Source organism: Rattus norvegicus, chromosome 11 (assembly GCF_021556685.1).
Source record: "Rattus norvegicus strain SHRSP/BbbUtx chromosome 11, alternate assembly SHRSP_T2T, whole genome shotgun sequence".
Lineage (NCBI taxonomy): Eukaryota > Metazoa > Chordata > Mammalia > Rodentia > Muridae > Rattus > Rattus norvegicus.
This window is the reverse complement of record NC_141544.1, coordinates 28,150,259-28,176,290: the sequence shown is the minus strand read 5'-3', so window position 1 is coordinate 28,176,290 and position 26,032 is coordinate 28,150,259. Positions and strand designations below refer to the sequence as shown.

Below are 26,032 nucleotides of genomic sequence, written 5' to 3'. Positions count from 1 at the left end.
TTAACAAACTGGATACTCAACGAGGACCCTGCATTCTGCTGCCTACAGGAAACACACCTCAGAGACAAAGACAGACATTACCTCAGAGTGAAAGGCTGGAAAACAATTTTCCAAGCAAATGGTCAGAAGAAGCAAGCTGGAGTAGCCATTCTAATATCAAATAAAATCAATTTTCAACTAAAAGTCATCAAAAAAGATAAGGAAGGACACTTCATATTCATCAAAGGAAAAATCCACCAAGATGAACTCTCAATCCTAAATATTTATGCCCCAAATACAAGGGCACCTACATATGTAAAATAAACCTTACTAAAGCTCAAAACACACATTGCACCGCACACAATAATAGTGGGAGATTTCAACACCCCACTCTCATCAATGGACAGATCATGGAAACAGAAATTAAACAGAGATGTAGACAGACTAAGAGAAGTCATGCAAATGGACTTAACGGATATTTATAGAACATTCTATCCTAAAGCAAAAGGATATACCTTCTTCTCAGCTCCTCATGGTACTTTCTCCAAAATTGACCATATAATTGGTCAAAAAACGGGCCTCAACAGGTACAGAAAGATAGAAATAATCCCATGCGTGCTATCGGACCACCACGGCCTAAAACTGGTCTTCAATAACAATCAAGGAAGAATGCCCACATATACTTGGAAATTGAACAATGCTCTACTCAATGATAACCTGGTCAAGGAAGAAATAAAGAAAGAAATTGAAAACTTTTTAGAATTTAATGAACATGAAGGTACAACATACCTAAACTTGTGGGACACACTGAAAGCTGTGCTAAGAAGAAAATTCATAGCGCTGAGTGCCTGCAGAAAGAAACAGGAAAGAACATATGTCAGCAGCTTGACAGCACACCTAAAAGCTCTAGAACAAAAAGAAGCAAATACACCCAGGAGGAGTAGAAGGCAGGAAATAATCAAACTCAGAGCTGAAATTAACCAAGTAGAAACAAAAAGGACCATAGAAAGAATCAACAGAACCAAAAGTTGGTACTTTGAGAAAATCAACAAGATAGATAAACCCTTAGCCAGACTAACGAGAGGACACAGAGAGTGTGTCCAAATTAACAAAATCAGAAATGAAAAGGGAGACATAACTACACATTCAGAGGAAATTCAAACAATCATCAGATCTTACTATAAAAGCCTATATTCAACAAAACTTGAAAATCTACAGGAAATGGATAATTTCCTAGACAGATACCAGGTACCGAAGTTAAATCAGGAACAGATAAACCAGTTAAACAAACCCATAACTCCTAAGGAAATAGAAGCAGTCATTAAAGGTCTCCCAACCAAAAAGAGCCCAGGTCCAGACGGGTTTAGTGCAGAATTCTATCAAACCTTCATAGAAGACCTCGTACCAATATTATCCAAACTATTCCACAAAATTGAAACAGATGGAGCACTACCGAATTCCTTCTACGAAGCCACAATTACTCTTATACCTAAACCACACAAAGACACAACAAAGAAAGAGAACTTCAGACCAATTTCCCTTATGAATATCGACGCAAAAATACTCAATAAAATTCTGGCAAACCGAATCCAAGAGCACATCAAAACAGTCATCCACCATGATCAAGTAGGCTTCATCCCAGGCATGCAGGGATGGTTTAATATACGGAAAACCATCAACGTGATCCATTATATAAATAAACTGAAAGAACAAAACCACATGATCATTTCATTAGACGCTGAGAAAGCATTTGACAAAATTCAACACCCCTTCATGATAAAAGTCCTGGAAAGAATAGGAATTCAAGGCCCATACCTGAACATAGTAAAAGCCATATACAGCAAACCAGTTGCTAACATTAAACTAAATGGAGAGAAACTTGAAGCAATCCCACTAAAATCAGGGACTAGACAAGGCTGCCCACTCTCTCCCTACTTATTCAATATAGTTCTTGAAGTTCTAGCCAGAGCAATCAGACAACAAAAGGAGGTCAAGGGGATACAGATCGGAAAAGAAGAAGTCAAAATATCACTATTTGCAGATGGTATGATAGTATATTTAAGTGATCCCAAAAGTTCCACCAGAGAACTACTAAAGCTGATAAACAACTTCAGCAAAGTGGCTGGGTATAAAATTAACTCAAATAAATCAGTTGCCTTCCTCTATACAAAAGAGAAACAAGCCGAGAAAGAAATTAGGGAAACGACACCCTTCATAATAGACCCAAATAATATAAAGTACCTCGGTGTGATTTAACCAAGCAAGTAAAAGATCTGTACAATAAGAACTTCAAGACAATGAAGAAGGAAATTGAAGAAGACCTCAGAAGATGGAAAGATCTCCCATGCTCATGGATTGGCAGGATTAATATAGTAAAAATGGCCATTTTACCAAAAGCGATCTACAGATTCAATGCAATCCCCATCAAAATACCAATCCAATTCTTCAAAGAGTTAGACAGCACAATTTGCAAATTCATCTGGAATAACAAAAAACCCAGGATAGCTAAAACTATCCTCAACAATAAAAGGACTTCAGGGGGAATCACTATCCCTGAACTCAAGCAGTATTACAGAGCAATAGTGATAAAAACTGCATGGTATTGGTACAGAGACAGACAGATAGACCAATGGAATAGAATTGAAGACCCAGAAATGAACCCACACACCTATGGTCACTTGAATTTTGACAAAGGAGCCAAAACCATCCAATGGAAAAAAGATAGCATTTTCAGCAAATGGTGCTGGTTCAACTGGAGGTCAACATGTAGAAGAATGCAGATCGATCCATGCTTATCACCCTGTACAAAGCTTAAGTCCAAGTGGATCAAGGACCTCTACATCAAACCAGACACACTCAAACTAATAGAAGAAAAACTAGGGAAGCTTCTGGAACACATGGGCACTGGAAAAAATTTCCTAAACAAAACACCAATGGCTTACGCTCTAAGATCAAGAATCGACAAATGGGATCTCATAAAACTGCAAAGCTTCTGTAAGGCAAAGGACACTGTGGTTAGGACAAAACGGCAACCAACAGATTGGGAAAAGATCTTTACCAATCCTATAACAGATAGAGGCCTTATATCCAAAATATACAAAGAACTCAAGAAGTTAGACCGCAGGGAAACAAATAACCCTATTAAAAAATGGGGTTCAGAGCTAAACAAAGAATTCACAGCTGAGGAATGCCGAATGGCTGAGAAACACCTAAAGAAATGTTCAACATCTTTAGTCATAAGGGAAATGCAAATCAAAACAACCCTGAGATTTCACCTCACACCAGTGAGAATGGCTAAGATCAAAAACTCAGGTGACAGCAGATGCTGGCGAGGATGTGGAGAAAGAGGAACACTCCTCCATTGTTGGTGGGATTGCAAACTGGTACAACCATTCTGGAAATCAGTCTGGAGGATCCTCAGAAAATTGGACATTGAACTGCCTGAAGATCCAGCTATACCTCTCTTGGGCATATACCCAAAAGATGCCCCAACATATAAAAAAGACACGTGCTCCACTATGTTCATAGCAGCCTTATTTATAATAGCCAGAAGCTGGAAAGAACCCAGATGCCCTTCAACAGAGGAATGGATACAGAAAATGTGGTACATCTACACAATGGAATATTACTCAGCTATCAAAAACAACGACTTTATGAAATTTGTAGGCAAATGGTTGGAACTGGAAAATATCATCCTGAGTGAGCTAACCCAATCACAGAAAGACATACATGGTATGCACTCATTGATAAGTGGCTATGAGCCCAAATGCTTGAATTACCCTAGATCCCTAGAACAAACGAAACTCAAGACGGATGATCAAAATGTGAATGCTTCACTCCTTCTTTAAATGAGGAAAAAGAATACCCTTGGCAGGAAGGGAGAGGCAAAGATTAAAACAGAGACTGAAGGAACACCCATTCAGAGCCTGCCCCACATGTGGCCCATACATATACAGCCACCCAATTAGACAAGATGGATGAAGCAAAGAAGTGCAGACCGACAGGAGCCGGATGTAGATCGCTCCTGAGAGACACAGCCAGAATACAGCAAATACAGAGGCGAATGCCAGCAGCAAACCACTGAACTGAGAATAGGACCCCCGTTGAAGGAATCAGAGAAAGAACTGGAAGAGCTTGAAGGGGCTCGAGACCCCATATGAACAACAATGCCAAGCAACCAGAGCTTCCAGGGACTAAGCCACTACCTAAAGACTATACACGGACTGACCCTGGACTCTGACCTCATAGGTAGCAATGAATATCCTAGTAAGAGCACCAGTGGAAAGGGAAGCCCTGGGTCCTGCTAAGACTGAACCCCCAGTGAACTAGACTGGTGGGGGGAGGGCGGCAATGGGGGGAGGGTTGGGAGGGGAACACCCATAAGGAAGGGGAGGGGGGAGGGGGGTGTTTGCCCGGAAACCGGGAAAGGGAATAACACTCGAAATGTATATAAGAAATACTCAAGTTAATAAAAAAAAAAAAGAATTCCACTGGTATTTTATGATGACGGGAGACAAAAAGGGATGGGAAAAAGTGGCAGTCACTGACTTCTACTAGAAGCACGCACTCCTTAATTTTAGCTGCCAACTTAATACTACCTGGAATCTCTTCCAAAGGGAAGCTCAATGAGAAGTCAGCTACACCATGTTGGCCTATTGGCTTGTCTGTGAGGAACTATCTTGGTAATGGGATGTAAGAACAGCCATCCCAGTGTGGGAGGCACCATTTCATGAGCAGAGCTCTGTCCTATATACTAGTAGGGTGTTAGCTGAATAACAAACAGCAAATGGTACAAATCAAATGGTACATTTGATTCTTTCTGCACTTGGCTATGAATATGGCGTCAATGCCTGCTTAAGTCTCTGCCTTAGTGGCCCTTCAATGATGAACTATAGCCTAGAATTGGAAAAAAGATAAACTCCTTTCTCCCCATGGTTATTTTTTTAAAGATTTATTTATTCATTTATTTATTTATTTATTTATTCATTCATTTATTTATTTATATGCACATATGTCTACATGACTTTATGCCATGTGAGTATAAGTATCCTTAGAGTTCAGAAAATGCTGGATCCTCTGGGACTCGAGGAAATGGTGGTTATGAGCCAACAGACATGGGGACTGGAGACCTAATTCAGATCCTCTGGAAAAGTAGTAAGCACTCTTTATCTACTGAGTCTCTTCCCCACGCACACACTCTTAACTTCTAAGCTGCCTCCCCATCTACACATTGGGCTGCTTCTGTAAGACATTGTATCTCAGTGACAGAAAGGTCACTAGAGCAAGGATGTAGAAATGAAACAAATGAGTCAACATAGACCTGAATCCCGAGAGCCTGGGCATTTGTCAAGCTGGGAGGGAGATTCTGTCTTTCAGGAGCCCCAGCATGAGTGATTATATTGCAGAGCCTACAAGGTGTCAAAACACATTGATGAAGATTGGGTGGGAAGACTGTAAGAATCAGAGAATTGGGGACTTTGCTGTGAGATTATGTCTGAAGCTACACACAGAAGAGTCTCATTGTCATGACTACACACACATGAGCTAAACAAGCATGATACCAGTGGACATGCTGAAGATTACAGGGAAAACCCTAAAAGACTAAAACCCTGCACACAGAACTCTAGGCAACTGAGAAAAGTTAGGATTTCCCCAAGGAGGGGCACACTAACTGTTTGCCCAGTGCTAAAAGTCTGCCCTGAAAACATATATATGGTTCACATACAGACTGAGCAAGTTATATTTCAGAGTGTACCTGTATTCAGTAACCACTATTCAAAAGGGAGGCCACGAATTTAAAGGAGAGTAGGAATGGTTATATGACATGGGAGGCATTGAAGGATGGAAAAGGGAGGAAAAATATTGGAATTATATCATAATCTAAAAAATAATGTGAAAGAACTTTCAAGAAAACAAATATTCAAGGAAAGAAGAAGAATCATAATAAAACACAGAGCCACGGATAATGGAGAATTATTTTGAGAAAGGGGGACAGCCAGGACAGAGAGAGGATTTGAGGGGATAACCCAGGAAACACACTGGCAAATCTCCACAACTCTAGAAAACAGATAAGCATATATAATTCTGAGAGAAAAATCACTGTTCAAATGCTACATACTGTAAAAACAGGGCTTAAGAGTAAAGGATCTGATAAAAACTTCACCTTTTCCTACATTATAGGCATATGGTTCTGCAAATGAAACTCTAAGTGAAGAGATTTGGCTGAGATTAAATCTATCTCAAGGGAGAAAAATGCAACCATAGAATGGGAATCAAATATGAGCCTCAGGTTATTAGATTTCACATACTGGATGTTCACATCCAAATCTCTCCAACACTACCTTGATCATGAACTTTCTGACCTATGGTGTTGTGAGAAGTCAATTTTATTTTTTGAAATGGTCAGTTCATGGCATTTTGGTATAGCAGCAGGAATGCCCTTAGACATCTGGTAAGATCTATCACCTATCTGTGAAACTGGTACTGTCTTGAGGTTCATTCCAGTTTTTCATATGGATTAAGAGTGCACCAATTTTTGTCTGTAAAAAGTGCTTGCTCTTTCTTTAGACATGAATCTTCATTTCCACATTTCACTTGCCTTAGCATTATGTCCAAATAATGATCATGCTCATTTTCCTACTTCTATAAGATTGTCTACCCTACACTTTTAAATGATATTTTTAGATCAGTAAAGTTGAAAATGCTTACATCCAACGAATTAAAACCATAAGTTCCTAGAGTCTCCTTCTTTACATCCCTCCATGCTTGAGTCTTCAGTTCTTTTCTGATACCTGCAGCATTTTTTTAAAAAAAAATGCTGTTTGCATACGATTTTCTAGATGATAGGTATACTCTGTTTTTGATTTATGTATTAGAAAATATCTATTGATTCTTGTTTTTGTCCTTGAGGGCTATGTATTGCTGTCTTTCTCCAGATCTCATATCTATTTAGTTATAAAATTATGTAAACAGTAACGTTTATGGCTGAATCAAACAGTGTTCCCTGCTTTATATTTTCTTACTTGTCCAGTTTTACAATCACTGGCTCTCTTTTATGGGGCTGTTTTCATTCACATAAATTGTTATGATTTCAACAGAGATACTCTGTAAACATATGCTTCTGTCCCCACCTCTCTCATCCACTTCTTTTGAATCCTCTTCTGTTTTCAGGTCATTTCATTTTAAGTTTTAGACCTTTACCTTTCTGATCCTGTATGTTGTATATGTGTGTATAAAATTGTGTATAACAGATTGTCCTTCAGCTTTCCCGGATGATGAATGAGTTTCATTCTTCTTTATGACTTTTATTTTGTTGTTGCTGTTGCTGTTGTTATTGTTGTTTAAGGAATATTCATATTGCTTTTTATAGTAGATGTTCCAATCCATGTTCCCAACACTAATGTATAAAGGTCCCTCTCCACATCTCTGTTGAGGATTTTAACATAGAAATTCTGTACTTCTACAAAGTGCAGGCATTCAGGCTACAGCACTGGATAACTTCAAGCCTGAAAGGAGTTTTACAATGTATAGAGAAGATTGAGAAGTATTCTTACCCACATTATACTTATCTGTTTCAGCATAAAATTAGAAAAGATGATTATGATTATGATTAAGGTTAGCACTAAGTAGTGGTAACATCTACAGCAAAGAAATTTGAATTCAAAGATAGCTTTGTCATCAATGTTTTTACACATTCTTGAATTGATTTTCTCTATAACTACCTCAAGCTGCTCAGAATTATCCTCCCAGACCACACTAACCATTCCTGACCCCCACTACCCCATAAATCACAACAACTCCGTGCCAGGCTCTCTTAGTGTGCCAAGACACAGTTATGACATAGAGTGATGGTTATGAGGTGAGATTTTGGATTGAGTCCTGACTTCAGCACTTCAATGATGATCAGATTCGAATGAGCTCAAGAGAATTTGTAAAGATTGCATGGAAAACATAAACAACTCACATATCATACTTTATGACATATAATAAGCACTTAAAACCATAACCACTTCATAAATATTATTAAGTTTGAGGATGAGAGTAATTCATGAATATTATAATTTTTAATCACACACAAATAAAGTGTATCTTTATTGTGGGAACCACTAAAACATCTTTATATGATTTAAAATTACCCAGCAAGTATGTATTTCTAATTTATTAAAGTAATCAGAGAGATTTATATCCATGCATTAATTTTATCAGCTCTCCTAATTTATTCAGTTTCTTTTAAACCTGGCCTCCGTTTCTCATTTCCTTAGTCTCCCTATCCTGTTTCTCAAACATCTCCCATGGATAAATGTGAAGTAGGAATTTCTATCTCTTTCAAGTGAGTTTCAACCTGTGTGATTCTCTGAGTACTTAGATCAATGTGCTTTCTTTCCTTATTCTACAACCAACATCATAGTAACTTGTACTGCATTTTCTCTTTAGAATTGTAAAATAAAATATAATTTTGAAGGACTAGATTATCTTCAAGACGGTTCTGCAAATACCCAAAGCCTCTTGGTACATCTATGTTTGATCTTTCAGAAATATTCCGAGTGCAAGAGCGAATCTCTTTTTCACCTCCATATATACACAGACACAGACACAGATACAGACACACAGACACACAGACACACAGACATTCACACACACAAACAGAACAGTGCATTCAATGAAATTCACTTAGTGGTTAAAAAAAAAAGTAAGTTTATAGGGAAATAATCTAAAAAAGAGTTTCAAGTGGATCTGCAAATAGAATTGCTGTCTTCCCTGCAGACAATTTTAACTCCTCAAGGAGCCCATTCAATTGTTAATGGAGCCTCAAATAAGAACAAACAATAGGAGTTAAATACATTTCTTGTTTATTGATACCTAACTAGAATGCTTATATACATCCATCTCAACATGCTGTATTCTTGGGGGGATGGAGTTTTCAGGAAAATTAATTATTAGGCTTTGCTTTTTTTAAGTCCTCCATCCCAGATGATCAGTACTATCTACCTTTGTTACTTTATTTATGCAAGGCAAAACTGGTCAGGTTCTCCTCTAATATTCCAAACCTTTTAGGAGAAGTGAGAACAGGCCATCCATATTTGTGCATTTATAAGTATTACATCACAGATCTCAGGTAAGACATGGAATCATAGAAGACATTAATGGAAAAGATTTTAATTTCAAATGTAGGCTTGAAAGGATTCTACAAAGTCTGGAAGATAGGATCAGTAGGCAGGGACTCCAGGGATGGGTAAATGACTCCCAGAGTAAGAAAAACCTTGACGTCCACAGGGAAGCCACCACAGTGGCAGGAGGCTGTGAGAGCTCTGTATCTGAACGTTCTCGAGATTATAGACAGGCTGAAATTGAGCGCCTCAGTCCATACTGCTTTCTGTAAATTTCCCTTCACAGTATGGAGAAAAGGGAGCCTGGTCTGAGGGGCCAAAAAGAAAAAGGACCTATCAAGTCAAGTTGCTTTTATGGTTGGCTCCTTCTATTTTTTCAAGACACCGAATTCTGCAGATTTTAATGGAGTAGTCTCTTCTTCTCCACTAATCTATTTTATATTGTGACTTTCAGAGATGTAATCCATGATGACAATTTTTTTTATCTTTATACTTGAGTATTTCTTATTTACATTTTGATTGTTATTCCCCTTCCCGGTTTCCAGGCCAACATCCCCCTAAGCCCTGCCCCTCCCCTTCCCTATGGGTGTTCCCCTCCCCATCCTCCCCCTGTTACCACCCTCCCCCCAACAATCACGTTCACTAGGTATTCAGTCTTGGCAGGATCAAGGGCTTCACCTTCTACTGGTGCTCTTAATAGGCTATTCATTGCTACCTATGAGGTTGGAGCCCAGGGTCAGTCCATGTATAGTCTTTGGGTAGTGGCTTAGTCCCTGGAAGCTCTGATTGCTTGGCATTGTTGTTCATATGGGGTCTCGAGCTCCTTCAAGCTCTTCCAGTCCTTTCTCTGATTCCTTCAACGGGGGTCCAGTTCTCAGTTCAGTGGTTTGCTGCAGGCATTCGGCTATGTATTTGCCATATTCTGGCTGTGTCTCTCAGGAGAGATCTACATCCGGTTCCTGTCGGCCTGCACTTCTTTGCTTCCCATGATGACAATTTTATTTTGCTTCTTTTAACACTCTTGAAAGACTTCCCTGAGGGCCTGATCAACAAGCACTAGAGGTACAGTTAGCAATGTGCTAGGCTGTTTCTAACACTGGTCTCAGACACAGTTGTCTCAGTAAAGTGTAGGACCATGAAATTGTATGTGACCAAGCATATGGGTTTGAAAAGGCACAACTATCAAGGCAATGTGGTACATATAAACCCATTTCAAAGGACTTGACTTCAAAACCATTCATAGGTTGACACGAATGTAAACTATAGTCAACAAGACACTTCTATTCAATTTTATTCTTTATAATAGTCAGGCAGTGATGCCAATGGAACCCTCAACCAATCAATATGTTCAGATCACATCCCATCAATCAGACAGAAATTTCCCATGGTAACTACTTTCCTGTCACTTATTGTTTAACTTTGATGGTGACTGAATAAATGACTGGTGGATCAATGAAACAGCTTGTGTAAATCTCACTCCAATTTTTCAAAATGTATACCCCACTATCTCACCTCATTGAACTTTCTTCACAATTTTGACTCACCATCTACAAATAGGAAGTGGTTATGGACACCCTGTCCCATACTTGTTTCAACCTGTGCGTGCTTTATAAAATCATTGAGGTAGCATGTGGAAGCAAAGTACCGAGAGGACACTTTTGCAATTTCCTTCTTTCGCACATGTCTGAAGCAACATGTGGCCTGGTGGCTGACTTCAACCATGACTAGCAGTAGGTGTGTTCAGTGCTGCTCCTCACCTCTGTCTTGTTGTAGAATTGCCTTCTGAACTGGACCATTTGACGTCACTCATTAAATATCTGAACCGCAGACTTCCCTAAAATATAAGCAGGTTAATGGAAGCATTTAAGTGATGACTTCTAACCAGGACTGCAACATGGTTACATTGTAATAAGAGCTCAAACGTCATATCTTTAAATTATCAGAGAACAATTTTCCCAAATGAATGAAAGACTGGAATCACATTTTTTCATACATAAATTTAAACAAGAGAATTAATTTTATATTAATTTAAATACACCTTATGGTATTAGAACTGGTTAAATGCTTAGACATATATGCAGATGTTTATATGGAACTCTTAAGTATAATATTGTTTACTATAAAAATCATCTAATTTATACTCTGATAATTTCATATGTACATTCATAAATCTTGGTTTACATATCACCTAAGTCCCCTTCTTGCTTCATCTGAGATCCTGAATCCCTCCCTACCTTATATCTTTTCATCCTTTGTTGAGTAGTAGGTCTTCTCTAGGGTCCATGACCTCTCCAGCCACAGGCCCTTGGCTATGTTTACAGCACCATGCACGGATTTCCTCCTATTGACTGGGCCATAAATCCAGTGGGATAGCCATTGGTCACCTTCAAGATAATTGTACTACTATTGTACCACTAGGCATATTTTTCTAAGCAACTAATTCTTAGCGGTTTGCACAAACATCTTCTGACACTATGAGAGCTACTCCTCAGATGGGGTTTCCTGGTCAGTTCCAGTTCATCTAAGCCCTGTGTCTGGAGTGTATGATATCTTCGTCACTATGTGTTATCCTCACATTCTTAGAGGTAACCAAGGACAATGACAACATTATGTATTGTTATACTGTCTCTCAGAATCACTCACCACCAATTAGGAACTAGAAGGGTGCTTTCTATGACTGGAAAGGAGAGTTAAGTTAGGAGTCTATGACTATTTGGGAGAGCATTCTTACTATCATATGTTGTGTAACTCCACTGTATACACACACACACACACACACACACACACACACACACAAAATGGGGGTACCAGAGATTTGAATATTCACTATATTTTAGTTGTCACTATAAAAATAATTTTTGGTGTAAAACTGTTCTGAAGTGATGTCGCATGAGGGTGGCCTTATTGGCATTAGCTTTTATTCTCTGTGAAAGAATCATGTAGAAACTATCACCATCACCCTTCTCATTGAATTGATCAAATTCCACTGATGAATAAAACTTCTATCCATTAGACATGGAGATGCAAGAATTCAAGGACACTGATGTTACAGATAAAGTATTTTTTCATGACTTTCAGTTTCTTAGATGACAGAGTAGTTTATTTCCTTGGGTTAACGGAGACCCATCCAGAAAGCTTACAGAAAGTCACACTGCTAGGGAATTACCGAGCCTGAGGGTTTTCAGGTGGTCAGGTGTTATTCCCCTGTCATCGTACTGAAAATACTAACCTCTTAGTTTTCCAAACAATTCCCCTGCCAATAACCGCAACAGTTTATTAACTCTAATCCTCATAAGTGGTTCACCCATTCTACTGCAGTACATGAAATACCATTTTATTCTTGTTAGTCAAAAGTATTATCACATAGAAGTTGAGTACCTACTATGTCCAATAGCACATAGTAGGTACTTAATTCAGTCTTTCTCAAGTGAATTGGTGAATTTCAACTGGAACTCCAGGAGGAATGCACAGAGGTAGGAGGGAAAACAGACATGGGGGGCCAGAGCATGGCACCTACAGAAGCACCTACTGAGAATATGGCACTACTGTTTTTAATCTAAGGGGTTTATGAGCAGCAAGAATTACTTTTCTTGAGGCAGCCCATTTAACCAGAGCCAGCATTTGAAATACTCTGCACATGCTCATCTGATAAGGCCTTGTTTTGAAAGAAAGCATGGATATCTGGATTTGGCTTTTAGTAAAAACTTTAAGACATATTGGGGCTATTCTAGGCCCACTTAGTAAACACTGAATGCCTTAACTGATGGGAGGACTATGCAGTCAATGACATCATCTATCAACCAGGAATTATCAGAATACAGGAAGCGGTTCTTTTATTAATCATGGGTTTGTAACAATGATGTGCTTGCTTTTTAAATGTCACTGATGCCCAGTCATTAATTTCTGGAGTTAGAATCCTATTACAGTTAAGTATTTTTACCCTATATCCTACTTTGGTAGCTTTAGGGGAGATTAATATTATTTAACTTCAAATTGATCTTCATGTAGAAATGTACATTTATGTATATAGAAAGATACAGATGTATGTCACATTTAAAAATATGGGCAGTGAAATTGGAAGGTAGGTACCCTGGAAAATTTGGAAGGAGAAAAGGAAAAAGGTGGAAATGATGTAAGTATATTATAACATCAAAGATTAAAATATTATAGAAATATAAGATGGAATTCTTTAAATAGCCTCAAATTTTTAATAATATAAGTCCACAATATTCTATTTGATTTTATTTATTGGTTCAGATATTTTCCTCTTGTATCATCTTATTTAAAGTGTTCAATTCTTTTACTTTTACGTAAACTGAGAAAATAAGTTTTGTTTTTCAAATCATTACACCCTTAGTAATTACTGTAACCATGTCAAGGGTGTGAGATCGGAATTATATCATAGACTATAGCACTGAGAATACAATACAGAGTTACCAAATAATTACGGTAAGGAAGGAGAGGGGAAAAAAAAAAAGAAACCTTCCCCCAAGCAGACACTGAAGTCACATCCTGACCAGAGGAGGAAGTGTCACATCAGACACTTCCTCAGTGCTATCAGATGCTGTGTATCACGAACAGTAACGGTGCCTGCTCTCAGAGGTCTCTGTAAGAGCAGAACCTGTACTTACTAGAGGTGGCCTGAAGTCAAAATGCTAAAGAGGAAGCCATCCAATGCTTCAGAGAAGGAGAAACACCAAAAACCGAAGGTAAGTTTATTTTCTAAAAGAGTAAAACAAACCAAAAGATTTTACTAGAAAGCAGCACATACAGGCAACACACACACACACACACACACACACACACACACACACACACACACACACACACACATTTACATTCCTCTCACACATATAGACATATACATGTATACATACACATACATACACAAACTCACTCAAACACACAACAATTCAAACACGCATGCACAGTGACACACATCATACATAAAACACACACACACACACACACACACACACACACACACACACACAGCCTACACCATCAACACTACTTTCATGACACTTCATCTGGCACATAAATTGAGTAGAGGGCTGAGGGCATCAAAATACATATGGAAGAATTTGCATACTGATGGGCAATTTTGGTCTTTACAATTGTGTATTGGATCAAACCCTTTATGTTGGTGGCAAAGATTGGGTTAGGATAATTTTATAGAACTCTGTTTGGTGTCCTCTGCTTAACCATTAATATCATGAATTCTCAGCATATTTTCATTCCTTGATTGTTCAATGTCTTGCCAGTGTACTGAAGATATTATTTTATCTGTTACATCTTAGACATTTAAAATACATAACAGTAAGAAGACTATAAAATGGAGAAATTTTAGGTTTTTTTTTATTCTTTTTGTAATTCGACTGTTAAGCTATGATATCTTATTGGAGACATGCTTTTCTACAGTGTCACTAGAGAGAGAATTGTGCCCTATTTTAGGAAGACAGAAAAAATTATAAATTAGTAAATTTGATAATCCAGTTTTATGCAGAATGTTCTTTTATTCTTTCTCTTGATAATAATTGCCATTAAAATAATAGAGAAAAGGCCATGGCTACATTTTTATTGAACTCTAAACTAGTTTTACTAGTAACATTAATTTCTTCAGTATGAAATTATGATGTTAGAAAATTTCTGCCTAAGGTTTCTCAAAAAAAAATTCAATCCTTTTTGTCTGTGAGATAAATACTCTTGGGGACCGATTTTCCTTCTGAACTGAGGTGGCATGGAATAGTCCTCAAAGATTTAAAACCTTCTCCAAAAGATCTAAACTAAACTGAGAATAAACTATTTCCTAGTATAAGAAACTAAAACTACCTGATTTTCAATATTATTTTTTCTAATACAAAAATTCAACAAAGGTTAGACAAGCATCTTATAAACACAAGGCATAAAAATATATCACTTTCTGTCTCTTTATTACTAGAATAAAAATTCACAGCAACACATCCCAAAATATACAAAAAAGGTTTTTCAAAGTATCATTCATACAATTATATTTGGTTGTGAGCCTAGCCTTTAACAGCTGAGCCGTATCTCTGGTCCCATATGCTTATTTTATGCAGAATATCCCTGATTAAATGAAAATATTCAATTGTCTATAGCTTTGGGAGGTATTAAGATCCAACAGTAGCTTCCCTCAAAATGTTTCAAAAATGACATTTGACTATTTCATAAGGACTGTATCGTGCAGTATATTATCAGAATATCACTTCACTAAACTGTAATCAAAATGATCTTTCATTATTTGCAATAGTCTAAATAACAGTAGTTATAGAGTACATATGAACTATTGGTCATCTTATTGACGTCTGCATATATAAACTAAAAACACACTTGACGCACCTGAGAATAAAATATATCATGAGAAATAGTCACACTGCAGACATATATGGATTTATCTTTTTATTGTGAAACTAATAACTTTCTGATTACTATAATTGTCTTTAGAAAAAAATCTCCTACTAATTCATATTTATTTCTCAATAGAAAAATTTTGCGTATTTCATGAATAAGGAGTATACTCAGTAGAGAATGACAGAGAAGAACACATTATGTTCTGAGCCTTCCATAGATGGCTAGTTGAAGGAGTACAAATTCCACCACATGTACTAAGGGAGTGTGACATCTGTCTACAAAGACACATTAAAGCTACCAAGAAATTGGCCCGAAATACAGGATGTCACTGATGATACTGATTATCTATCAGATATTTTCCATATCCTGACCCACAGGGCTTCGTTCTTTGTGCTGTGGAGTATGGGGGGATTTCCTTGGTTTTACTGTTTAATTAAATTAGAGTTTTAGATATAATTGCATGGTATAGCACCACCTCTGTGCATAGGTTTAATCCCCTCAGACCACACATGGAGAAACCTATTTTATCTAATATTACCTTAAGTAAAAAGTAATGAACTTTTTGTTTAATAGACCGATGGGTACTAAATTATATGGGAGTAAGAAGTTCTGGGATGCTATGGGATAATAAGATGGCTATTTGTAATTAAAATGTAGCATCTTCTAATGAAATGGTAGGTTGGGGTGAGGGTAAGTCTCAGTCTGTAAAATGCTTGACATGCAAGCATGATGACCTGCAGTATTTCATCAGAACCTATGTGAAAATATAGGGTGCTGTTAAGTGCCTCTTAACTCAGCACAGGAGGCAGATACAGGCGAAGACCTGGAAAATGCTGGCCTGCTAGCTTTGCCTAGCATGGCCTAGCCTAGCCATCAAGACTCAAGTAGTAAGAATCACTGTTTCAAAGACCAAAGCAGACAGGGACTGAGAAGGAATAACACCTGAGATTGTCTAGTGACCTTCACACACACGTACGTACATGTACACTCAACTTACACGTGCACAAGTACATCCATGTACACACACATATACACATAAAGAAATAACTTGATAAATGTTTGAGAAGGGAAGAGAGATGCTTGATTTGAACATTTACAGACTTTATACATGTGTTGAAATTCATATGGTAGCCAGATTTATATGCAATCTGAACAATTCTTATTTTCATCTATAATAGCTAAAAATAATGTTACAGCAAAAGAGTTTGCTATTTGCATTTTCTAATAGGTCTATAGCTGTGATGTTAAAATATTTATGAATCTAAAATGTAGTGATAGATTTTAGAGAATTCTACATATAAAATAATTTATTATTTTCTTATGTGTATAGATAGTACTTATCAATAAACATTCTAATAAATTGAACTTTAAAATAAAATTATAGTTTTGCCACAACTTTTTTATCACTTGTGATGTACATTTTTATGTTTGTTTTTCTATTTTGCTAAAGATTATTTCAGCTAAATAGCTTGTATGTAAGATTGTCGCTCAACTATGTTCTTAAACATTAAAAGCAAAGACTGAGAGTCACAAAATAGAAGACATTATCAAGTAGGTAACTGTATGTACTAAAAAGTTAATAAATTCTTACAAGTTTAGTATACACCCGAACTCCATCTGGCATATTGGGTAATTTCCAATTAAAAATGAAACTTGGTGAGTAGTGGTTAAGAATTCTACATTTAGGGTACTTAAAAATAACCTTGCTTTATACACCAGACTTTCCTCTTGAGTTTTATTTTGACTGTTTTAGCACTAGTGCCCAATGCTGACAGTGACTTTAGAGACAAGTAAACATATTCCACATGCAGACCCAGTAGGTTTTCATCTCTACTGTTTTTGTGATCTATAAATGCACAAATGATTATAAGGCATGGTGTTTCTTGTGTTTGTCTAACACTTTTATTTTTGCTGCCTGTGTTTGTTATTAATTTATGATGTAACTGTCACTCTATTCAGATTTTCTACTCTCTTTAATACTTGTTCTAACTCTATGTGAGATCAAGTCTTACCTAGCCTCATAAATGAAGAGTCAAAGGCACACTAAAGATTATATGCATTTTAAAAATCCATTACCTTAACCAGAGATACATAGATGAAATATAGTGTCATATGAAAACACATGCCAATTGGTGCTGTCAAAATCCTGGATGTCTTACTGCCGCTGTGACAGGACCAGCATTGTCTGTCTTAAATGCCAGATGACTGTTAAAGACACCAACAAGACCCCATCATTAGAAATCTGTGTACTTTGAAAAGGAATTTAGGGACTTTCTCCTCTTCCAACTATATTCAGGAATTTTACCATGAAATCTCTCCAGGTACTATATCAAGATTTCAGCATTTAGAATTGTATGCATTTTTTCCTTAATTGCCAAATGGTTTTATAAAATTGTTATATGATGCCAAAACTAAGAGCTTGTCTCTTTCTTCTTTGCTTAGCTTCCCAACATAGTAAGGTCTCAACAGATATGGGGAATATTAGAGTTTCCTGAGTCTGTTAACTGTGGTTTTGGGCTACCGGGTTGTGCATGTGTTTAAATCCACCCTTGGTTCATTTTTGAGTGTTAAAGAACAACCCCAATGTGCCCAAGATTTTGCAAGATTCCTAGAAAACGTATTGTCCTCTCATGGTCAACCTTTGTTTCAGGTGAGAGAGCATGCTAGAAAGTTTATAAGGAAAAAGGTATGGACCACCCAGATGAGATTTGGAAGTGTAATTAGGACTACACAGACTTAATATGTTGGCTTATGGTAATCTATATAAATACATTTTCACTGAGGTCTTCTTCCAGTTAAGAAGATTCAATACCACTGTCATTGTAAAGGGAAACATCGGAATAATGGCCCTTCTTGAAATAGCTTCTTTAAAAAAGGTTCTTTTTAATCTAAAGTGCATACAGAATGAGACACCATTAGTGTCACAGATGCTAATTTTCACTCGCAGTGACTGAAGTGGCATTCTTTCCCATTTGCATTTGATCCCAGCGATGATGAGAGGTGATGAGTTGATTATAAGCTGTTTTCACTGCACTGCCCGCTGTGCGAATTTATGCTCCTAGACAGGGATGACACGTAGTTGTGGCATTAAAGAGACGCCTGTATTGTTTTTTTGTACCAAGGCTGTTAAAATGCACTTTAACTCTTATTTAACCAGGTACAGGAAAATGGAGGCTCTTTCGGGACCTGGTATTTACTTAACACACTTGCACACAAAACCTATGTCCTTTGATCACTTTATTAAATCTTTGAGAACTTTACACAATAAAAATTTAATCCTATCACTCCCCCCAACCCTTCTCAAGTACACTTCAGATATTATGTTATATCTGTCCAATTTCAGCATTCAGAACTGCGTTAATTTTTTCTTACTGGTCAAAAATGATTATTGTTACATTTTTTTAAAGAAGTCACCAAGTCCAAGTCAAAGTTGTGTTGAGCATATATTCATGGGGTTGGAACCATCCACTGGAGTGTGGTTGACCTACCAGGGACACACCTTTGAGGAAACCGAACTTCCCCCTCCCTTAGAAGTTAGCACCTGTCAATACCTCCTCAGGGGTGGGAGCTGGCATGACTCCACCCGCCGTGCTGGAATGTTGACGACCTTTATCTCCTGCAGATCTTGCACATATAAATGCAGGAGCTGTGAGTGCTTGGAGCTGGCGTTCTGACATGTCCAGAAAATACCGTTTTGTTTGGTTCTTCCATAACCTCTGACTCAAAAACGAACCAAGGGTGGATGTAAATGCGTGCACAACCTGCTACCACATCTGCTTTCATATGGCCCCCAGAGCTTTGTGGGTGGGTTGATACAGAAGTCCCTTTTTGGGTGGAACAGTCCTCTGTCACTTATTCTCTGAAAATTAATCAGTTATGAGCTTTTGCACTAACTACCACCCGTTGCACAAAGGAAACTCTTTGACGAAGTACGAGAGCTGTACAAATCTACTAGTATAAGGATAAGCATTGATGATAGTTTGCTACAACACTGACTAAACGAAACAGTACATTCAGGGCACCACTGTGACCTGTGAACTACTCAACTATGGGTACTTGAGTAAATTTATTACATCAGGCATGAATTCCCTCCTATAAAGCAGGCTTCAAATCCAATCCAAAAACAGTTTGTTACACCACCCAACTCCCCAATTACCCCTCCCCCTCTCTCTTTCCTTTCTCTCTTCTCTCTCTCTCCATCTCTCTCTCTCTGGTATACACCTAACATTTGTGCCCATATTGTACCCATAGGCAATGTTGTTGACAATGTTGTTCAATATATAGCTCATGGGATTCACAGCTGGGCAGACTGGGCAGACTGGGGATAACCCCCGCCTCACAGTATACATAGTACCTCGCAGTATGAGAACTAGCCAGTAGAAAGGAAGGTTCCTGGTCAGTTGCAAATTGATTTTTAAATATCCTTTGTCCAAAATTTGTAGTGTCTACAACAATGGGGTCAAGTGTTTGCCTGCTGGATACCAGGAACTCCCCTGATCAATAACTCAAGGCATGATACCCACACCAAGTTTCATTAACTTTAAAAATATTCCAAAAACCTCAATGACATGACACCATATTCTGTTAGTTTATAGAAAACAGTGTAACCCTACACATGTGAAGTATTTCACTCAAAATTAAGAAAGGATTTAGATTTTACATAACAATATTTCTATAACCAAATCTATACCTTGCTGTTGCTGCTGTTGCTTTTTGGATTTAATTTTAAGATACTCTTTTAGATAAATTCAGTTCACTGTGTAATGTTTCAAATAATAGGAGTTGGAAAACTGGGTCCATCGGAGGACTAGAATCATGAGTGTGCTGTGGACAAGACTTAGAATCTGTCATCCGTTTGGAAAGATGATATCCCTTTAAGTGTATTCACACTTCAAATATAGCAAACACTCAGACTGCTACTATCCCATAATCTTTCTATTCAGCTTGTGCCCATATGATAAGAAATAGCTCACGTTTATTGTTCACTGGTTCAAAGAAGTCATGAATAATTGATATACAACTTCCATCTTCCTTCAAAATATATTTATTTGATGGGTGAACTCATAACTTATTCAATTCACTATTAATTTGATTAAAATTATTAGTTGTTCTTTAGTGACAAATATTTTTTCTAACAAGTCACTAATAGGCTTTAGATTTTCCCATCCTGTAGAATGTAAACCCAAAACCAAAATTTAGTCTCAAGCAAGAGGCAACGCTTTGGGGCCAAATGGATTGCAAATACTTAGAAAGTGCTAAGTCAGCATGCAGAAAAATCCAGAGAGTGAGAGAGCATGGCTTCCCCTTGGTATAAGACCTGAATGTTTTATATTCTATAGGAAGAACGTAGAGCCACTACCTGGACTACTAACACACTTGTTAAAACTCCATTTGTCTCTTGTCTTTCCCTGCTTTAGAGAAAAATGATTTCATTATCCACAGGGAATGTATTTTTTCAAGCAATGGAATCAAGTCCATAAACAATATATCTAAATTTTCAGGTCATGGCTTACCAACTGATTCATTTCTCCCTCTTCGCTAATACTAAGAATTCAGGTGGATTTTTTGAAATAACCCATTGACGTTCACTTCTTAGTAGAAAAAAAAAAAAGCTGTCCTGAATTAAGAAGAAGGGATGTTTTGAAATTGTCTGTGGTGGTAGTTGGGGTGATTCCTGTACACAGGAAGAAAGCCACTGTCACTAGAGTTAAATTCACCTCATCTGAAATTAACATGGAAGGACGTTTGGTTTCCAAGGAGGTCTGCAAGAGAAGAGACTCTGCCACAGAGCGCCTAGCTTTGGCCTATAGATGCCCCATGTTTTCTTTTTCTGTGCAATTTACCCCAGGATCTCTTTCTGTCTTACTGACATCCTATAAAGAATCCAGTGGGATTTTATTAAGAAACACCCCAATGATTACATCATTTAGTTAATGATCTCTTTGAAGTTCTTCACACACAGTTACCTTCTGAAACACTCAAGTTAGAAGACGACCCAGAGGGCAACACAGTTTAGCCACTAACAGCCAGAGAGCTCCCACTAGTAGAGGTGATGATTTGATCTCCAGCTGCTTCTTTTCTCCAGCCATCTTTGAGGCCTTACTTCTGAGAGCTTCTCCACACTTGACCTGAACTCGATTGCCCTGCATGTTGCCCTTTCTCACACCCTCCCGCCCACTTCGAACTCTCGTCTTCTCTCATCCAGATGTACCTCTGCTATAATCCAGTAGCTTCTCTGAGGCATCTTTTAAAACAGAGGGATAAAATCTGCTCTGTACCGTTAAGCAGTACTTTGTAATTACATATTGGGATCTTCTGAGGTGCTTTACAAAGATAACCCACTAATGTACCATCTGGTTTAGGGGCTCATAGAGACCTCTGTTCCTGACGCTATGACCACTCACTCTGCTGCTTGTCCTCTTCAATGTGTCTGTATGTTCATGAGCTCATGCTTCGTTGACTACTAAGCTGACTGTCATGTCACGAAAGCGTGCCTCAGTGACTCCAACATGGTAGAAGTCATTAGTTAGCAAAAGAGTAGGCTACATGGACTGGAGTCACACAGACCTGGGTTTGAAGGTATGATATTGATAATTTCTAATCCAGATTATGGGTACTTTACTAAACCTTATTTGAACCTTGGTGTTGTGATTGGAAAAAGGGGACATGATAAAGCCTGTCATGGAGGCTTATTGTAGGTTGCTAGCACATGTATGTGTCCTGTATTAACTATGTTCACTAGATAATCTTGTGTAATCCTTATTTCATAACTGCTCCATTTTTGGGGCTATAGTTTCTTTCACTCCAACTAGCTCTCCTGTCAAGAGCAGATTTATCTTCAAATTTGTATCCTTTGAGGGGAGAACTCAAGAAGGACGAACTCAGTCTTTCTGACTTTCAGAGTACATTGGAGGTAGTTCTCTCTCTCTCTCTCTCTCTCTCTCTCTCTCTCTCTCTCTCCTCTCTTTCCTTTTATTCTTGATTACCATCAAAAACATTTTTAAAAGGCAAAACCATAGTGACTTTTCAGTATACGTGCACTGAGTGTGGCATGACTACTGGGTAATATTAGTCATTTACAGAAGTAACCTACTTCAGAGATGCCGAGCAACCCATCCATGATAAAGATCTGAGCAACACATGATAAAAAGCAGAGCAACTGTTTCTAGAATCAGAATGCAAAGCAGCAATGCAATAAACAAATAGTGTATTATAATGCATGAGAAATGAATGACAGCAGTACAGTGTTGCTTTGTAGGGAGCATTATATATATATATGTATATATAATGCTTTTTTATAATGATAAAATTTATTATATATTATATATTATATATTTTATCATCATAATAAAATGTGTTTTATATATATGTATATATATGTATATATATATGAAGCAAGATGTGCTCATTTAGCTCTGCAGATGTGCTCACAAACTCTTGAAATAACATCTCCTGAATTGATTCCACCTGACTTTACCATTATCCAGCTTCACTAAATAAACAAACCAGGTCCCAGTGGCATGCAGTACCATGGGCCATTTCTTCCAGAGGAGATAATTCTTTCAATAGTATGGAATCAGCATTCTCTTTTTAGGGAAGACTCGCTCACAGTCAAGAGATATTCGAAAGTGCTAAATCTTGGTATCCTTGTTTATAAGTAAGTCAGTATAAAGTTCTTATTTAAGTAAGCCCAACAGAATCCCAAGATCTGACCCAGAGACTCACTCAATGTACTTGGTTTCCTAAGACTAACTGGTGTTACTTCTAATAGCTTTTATTTATGTAATAAAGCAAAACCAGTAAATAAAGAGTTTTCATTCTGTAATTATGTAGCTTTATGATCTAGAATAAGATTCCAAGCATATTTAGCCAATATAGAATCTTACTTTACAATATCCAATGATTGGAATTAGATACGCACTAACCAAAGAACACACTGAAATTGTGTAGGGATATTCCCTGAATATTTTATTGTTGCAGTTGACTTTCTTTTGCAATCTTTATGCTTGCCTGACGTATGTTCTCTATTAGAATTGCATAGTCACCATTTTCCTTTGGTACAGTCATAGTTTTTCTTTGCCTTGTTTAAGATAGGGTATCTACAGGTTACTCAAGATTAGGACTACCGCAGTATTATTACCTCACTATTAATATCTACCAATTTTAAAGTAGCCATTAACAATGAAACAAATGTTTATAGTTTAAGTAATACAATTCCTTCAGAAGTAAATATTCTAGAGTTCCGAGACATGACATTATAGGCCATAGATTGTTTGTTGGTTCAATTTATTTTCATCATTACTGTGTATCCCTTAATACACTGAAATACAGGCAGATGTGAATTTGCAGGAAGAAAAAAAGGTTTTATAATGACAGATTTAGTTGTAATAATACATGTATTTGATAATGAAGAAAACCCAATGGTCTCTTTAAAAAAACAAAACAAAACAAAAACCCTAGCACCCAAGCTTTCTATGATTTTTATCCACATATTCTTTCCCTGTATGGGATTGCATATCATATATTTACCCCACATAAACATGTCTGTTCTTACTAAGAGAAAAAACACGTTTAAACTCCTAAGCCCTGTGGCAGCAGTTGCTGCCCGGGAAGAGAATGTTTATAAGCTTCATGATATTAACTGCAGCACTCAACCTCGGGCAGCATAAAGCATGCAAAAAAGAACTTTCTGTCAGTTTTATTATTTCTAAAAAGGTTCCCCTTGAAGCAGAAGAGTGACCTTGCTTTGCTGAGCTGACATATGCCACTGGATTAATGGTGGAGCTTGGCTGAAGGGAATCTCACAGACACATTACAACTCCAGAAGCTGGGCTGGCGGTGGCCATTAATCAGGGTCACCAAAATCATGCATCAAACCCACCCATTTAGAAGTAGTAAAGATGACTTAAAAAAACTTTTTGAGAATTAGCTTATTGTTTGTCATTACCTGTGTTCAAGGAGATCACTGCATGACTAAAATACCCCTTGAGGAGACCTTTAGAAAGGTCATTTCGTACTCAGAGGCCACCTGAAAGCGGAGTGTGGTTAAAACGTAAGGGACTTACAGGGTGCAGACTTACTCAGGTGATCCTGAGTGTCTGGTGGAAAGCTACTGGATGGATTCATTCCTTCCAAATTAACTTCCAACTTTGAACTATGATGTCATAGCAATGAGTACTATGAATGAACTTGACTTCTTTCTGACTAGATGTTACACTAATATATATTATAATCAAATATTACATTATATTATATGTATTATAAATATATACATATATATTTAAGCATCATAAACTCATATATAAGTCATAACTATAGGCTTGGTTGTTGTAACACATGACTGACAAGTTTGTTAGAGGTGTTTTCATAAACCTAAAGTTTGAATCAACATATTAAATGATTTAATATGTAAAAAGGTGTCCTTGGCTTGGAAGTGCTGTACATCCTTTTGTCATACTTATCACTGATCATGACTTCATTAGAAATGTTCATGGGCTTACTACCTTTAATTATTGAAAAGGTTAAAAATAAAAAGATCTGAGTTATTAACTTCTAATAAGGATTGTTCAATAAATAAGAAGGTAAGTTACTCTTATCTTTTTTGAACTTTCTTAATGCCAATATTTAAAGCTTTGCTTCTGCTCCGCACTTCTTATCTAGATTAGTGTTGCGTTATATAATACTATAATTTTCTTTGCAAGCCGTGCAAGTCAGAAATTAAACACATATTAAGGGGAAAAAAGATATTTTTAAATTTATTGAAAATGTGGGCTACCATAAAAGGGGAGCAGTGTTTGAAGTTCTTCTAAATAGTACTTGCCTTCTCTTACCAGGAACTTAGTATCACTGTGGTTGCTAGACATATCATACACAAAATATTAGAATGCACAACTATCTGTTTTTGAAGTTTACTTATTTGACAAAACTGTTAGAAGATTAAGATCAGTAATGACATTGACCACTTAATATCATACTAATATTTGGTTACAGATTAAAAGGTCAAGTGTGTACAAAAGTTATCTTTTAAACTTACTGGAGAAGAATGTATTTTTTTATTCATTAGAAATTTGAATCCCTATCCTTTGCACAGCTTTTCCTGTACCATGGTGCATAGAAACTAAGATTAGTAACGAGAAAGTTGCCAAAGGCAAGTTTTAGCATTTGGTAAGGGTGGAAGATACGTAAGCCCTGTTACCTTGGCTCCGCGGTCTTCCCCCTCCTACATCCCACATCCTCCCAAGTACTACCTGTAGACAGTATGCACTCTATAGAATAGCCGGGAGCGCTTAAAACCTAGGAGTGGCTTCTCAACATTTCTCAATGCGGCTCCCCCATAAAGCTTTCTAACAAACTATCCACACTAACATACTTGCAGAAAAACTTAAGAGTTCTTGCTAATTGTTTTGGGGACGTGGAAAGGGTTTATTTGGGTTACACTTCCACATCACAATTCATCATCAAAGGAAGTCAGGACAGGAAATAAAACAGCACAAGAATGTGGAGGCAGGAGCTGATGCTGAAGCCACGAAGAGCACTGCTGACTCAGCTCTTGCTAATTTTAACTTTGAGATATT

General features: G+C 37.3%; 1 protein-coding gene and 1 long non-coding RNA gene across 20 annotated transcripts in view; one reads left to right on the top strand and one right to left on the bottom strand.

Moving 5' to 3' along the window:
* Window positions 1-26,032, bottom strand: part of LOC148002471 (uncharacterized) — a 219,017-nt gene that overhangs the window by 60,682 nt on the left and 132,303 nt on the right. For 10 of the 19 annotated variants that reach the window (XR_015632902.1, XR_015632903.1, XR_015632916.1 and 7 more), the window contains one exon: window positions 10,844-10,920. The exons of 6 other annotated variants lie outside the window; for them this stretch is intronic. This is a non-coding gene — a long non-coding RNA (uncharacterized LOC148002471). Of the gene's footprint in view, window positions 1-768; window positions 828-10,843; window positions 10,921-13,726; window positions 13,809-26,032 lie in introns of those variants that run through there. 3 more of the 19 variants (XR_015632908.1, XR_015632925.1, XR_015632915.1) reach the window with 2 other exon arrangements.
* Samsn1 (SAM domain, SH3 domain and nuclear localization signals, 1) overlaps window positions 13,657-26,032 on the top strand; it is a 50,226-nt gene continuing 37,850 nt past the window's right edge. Inside the window, exon 1 of the mRNA NM_130821.2 lies at window positions 13,657-13,795. Coding sequence (NP_570834.2) covers window positions 13,739-13,795 — 57 coding nt within the window. The 5' untranslated portion in view covers window positions 13,657-13,738. The remainder of the gene's footprint in view (window positions 13,796-26,032) is intronic.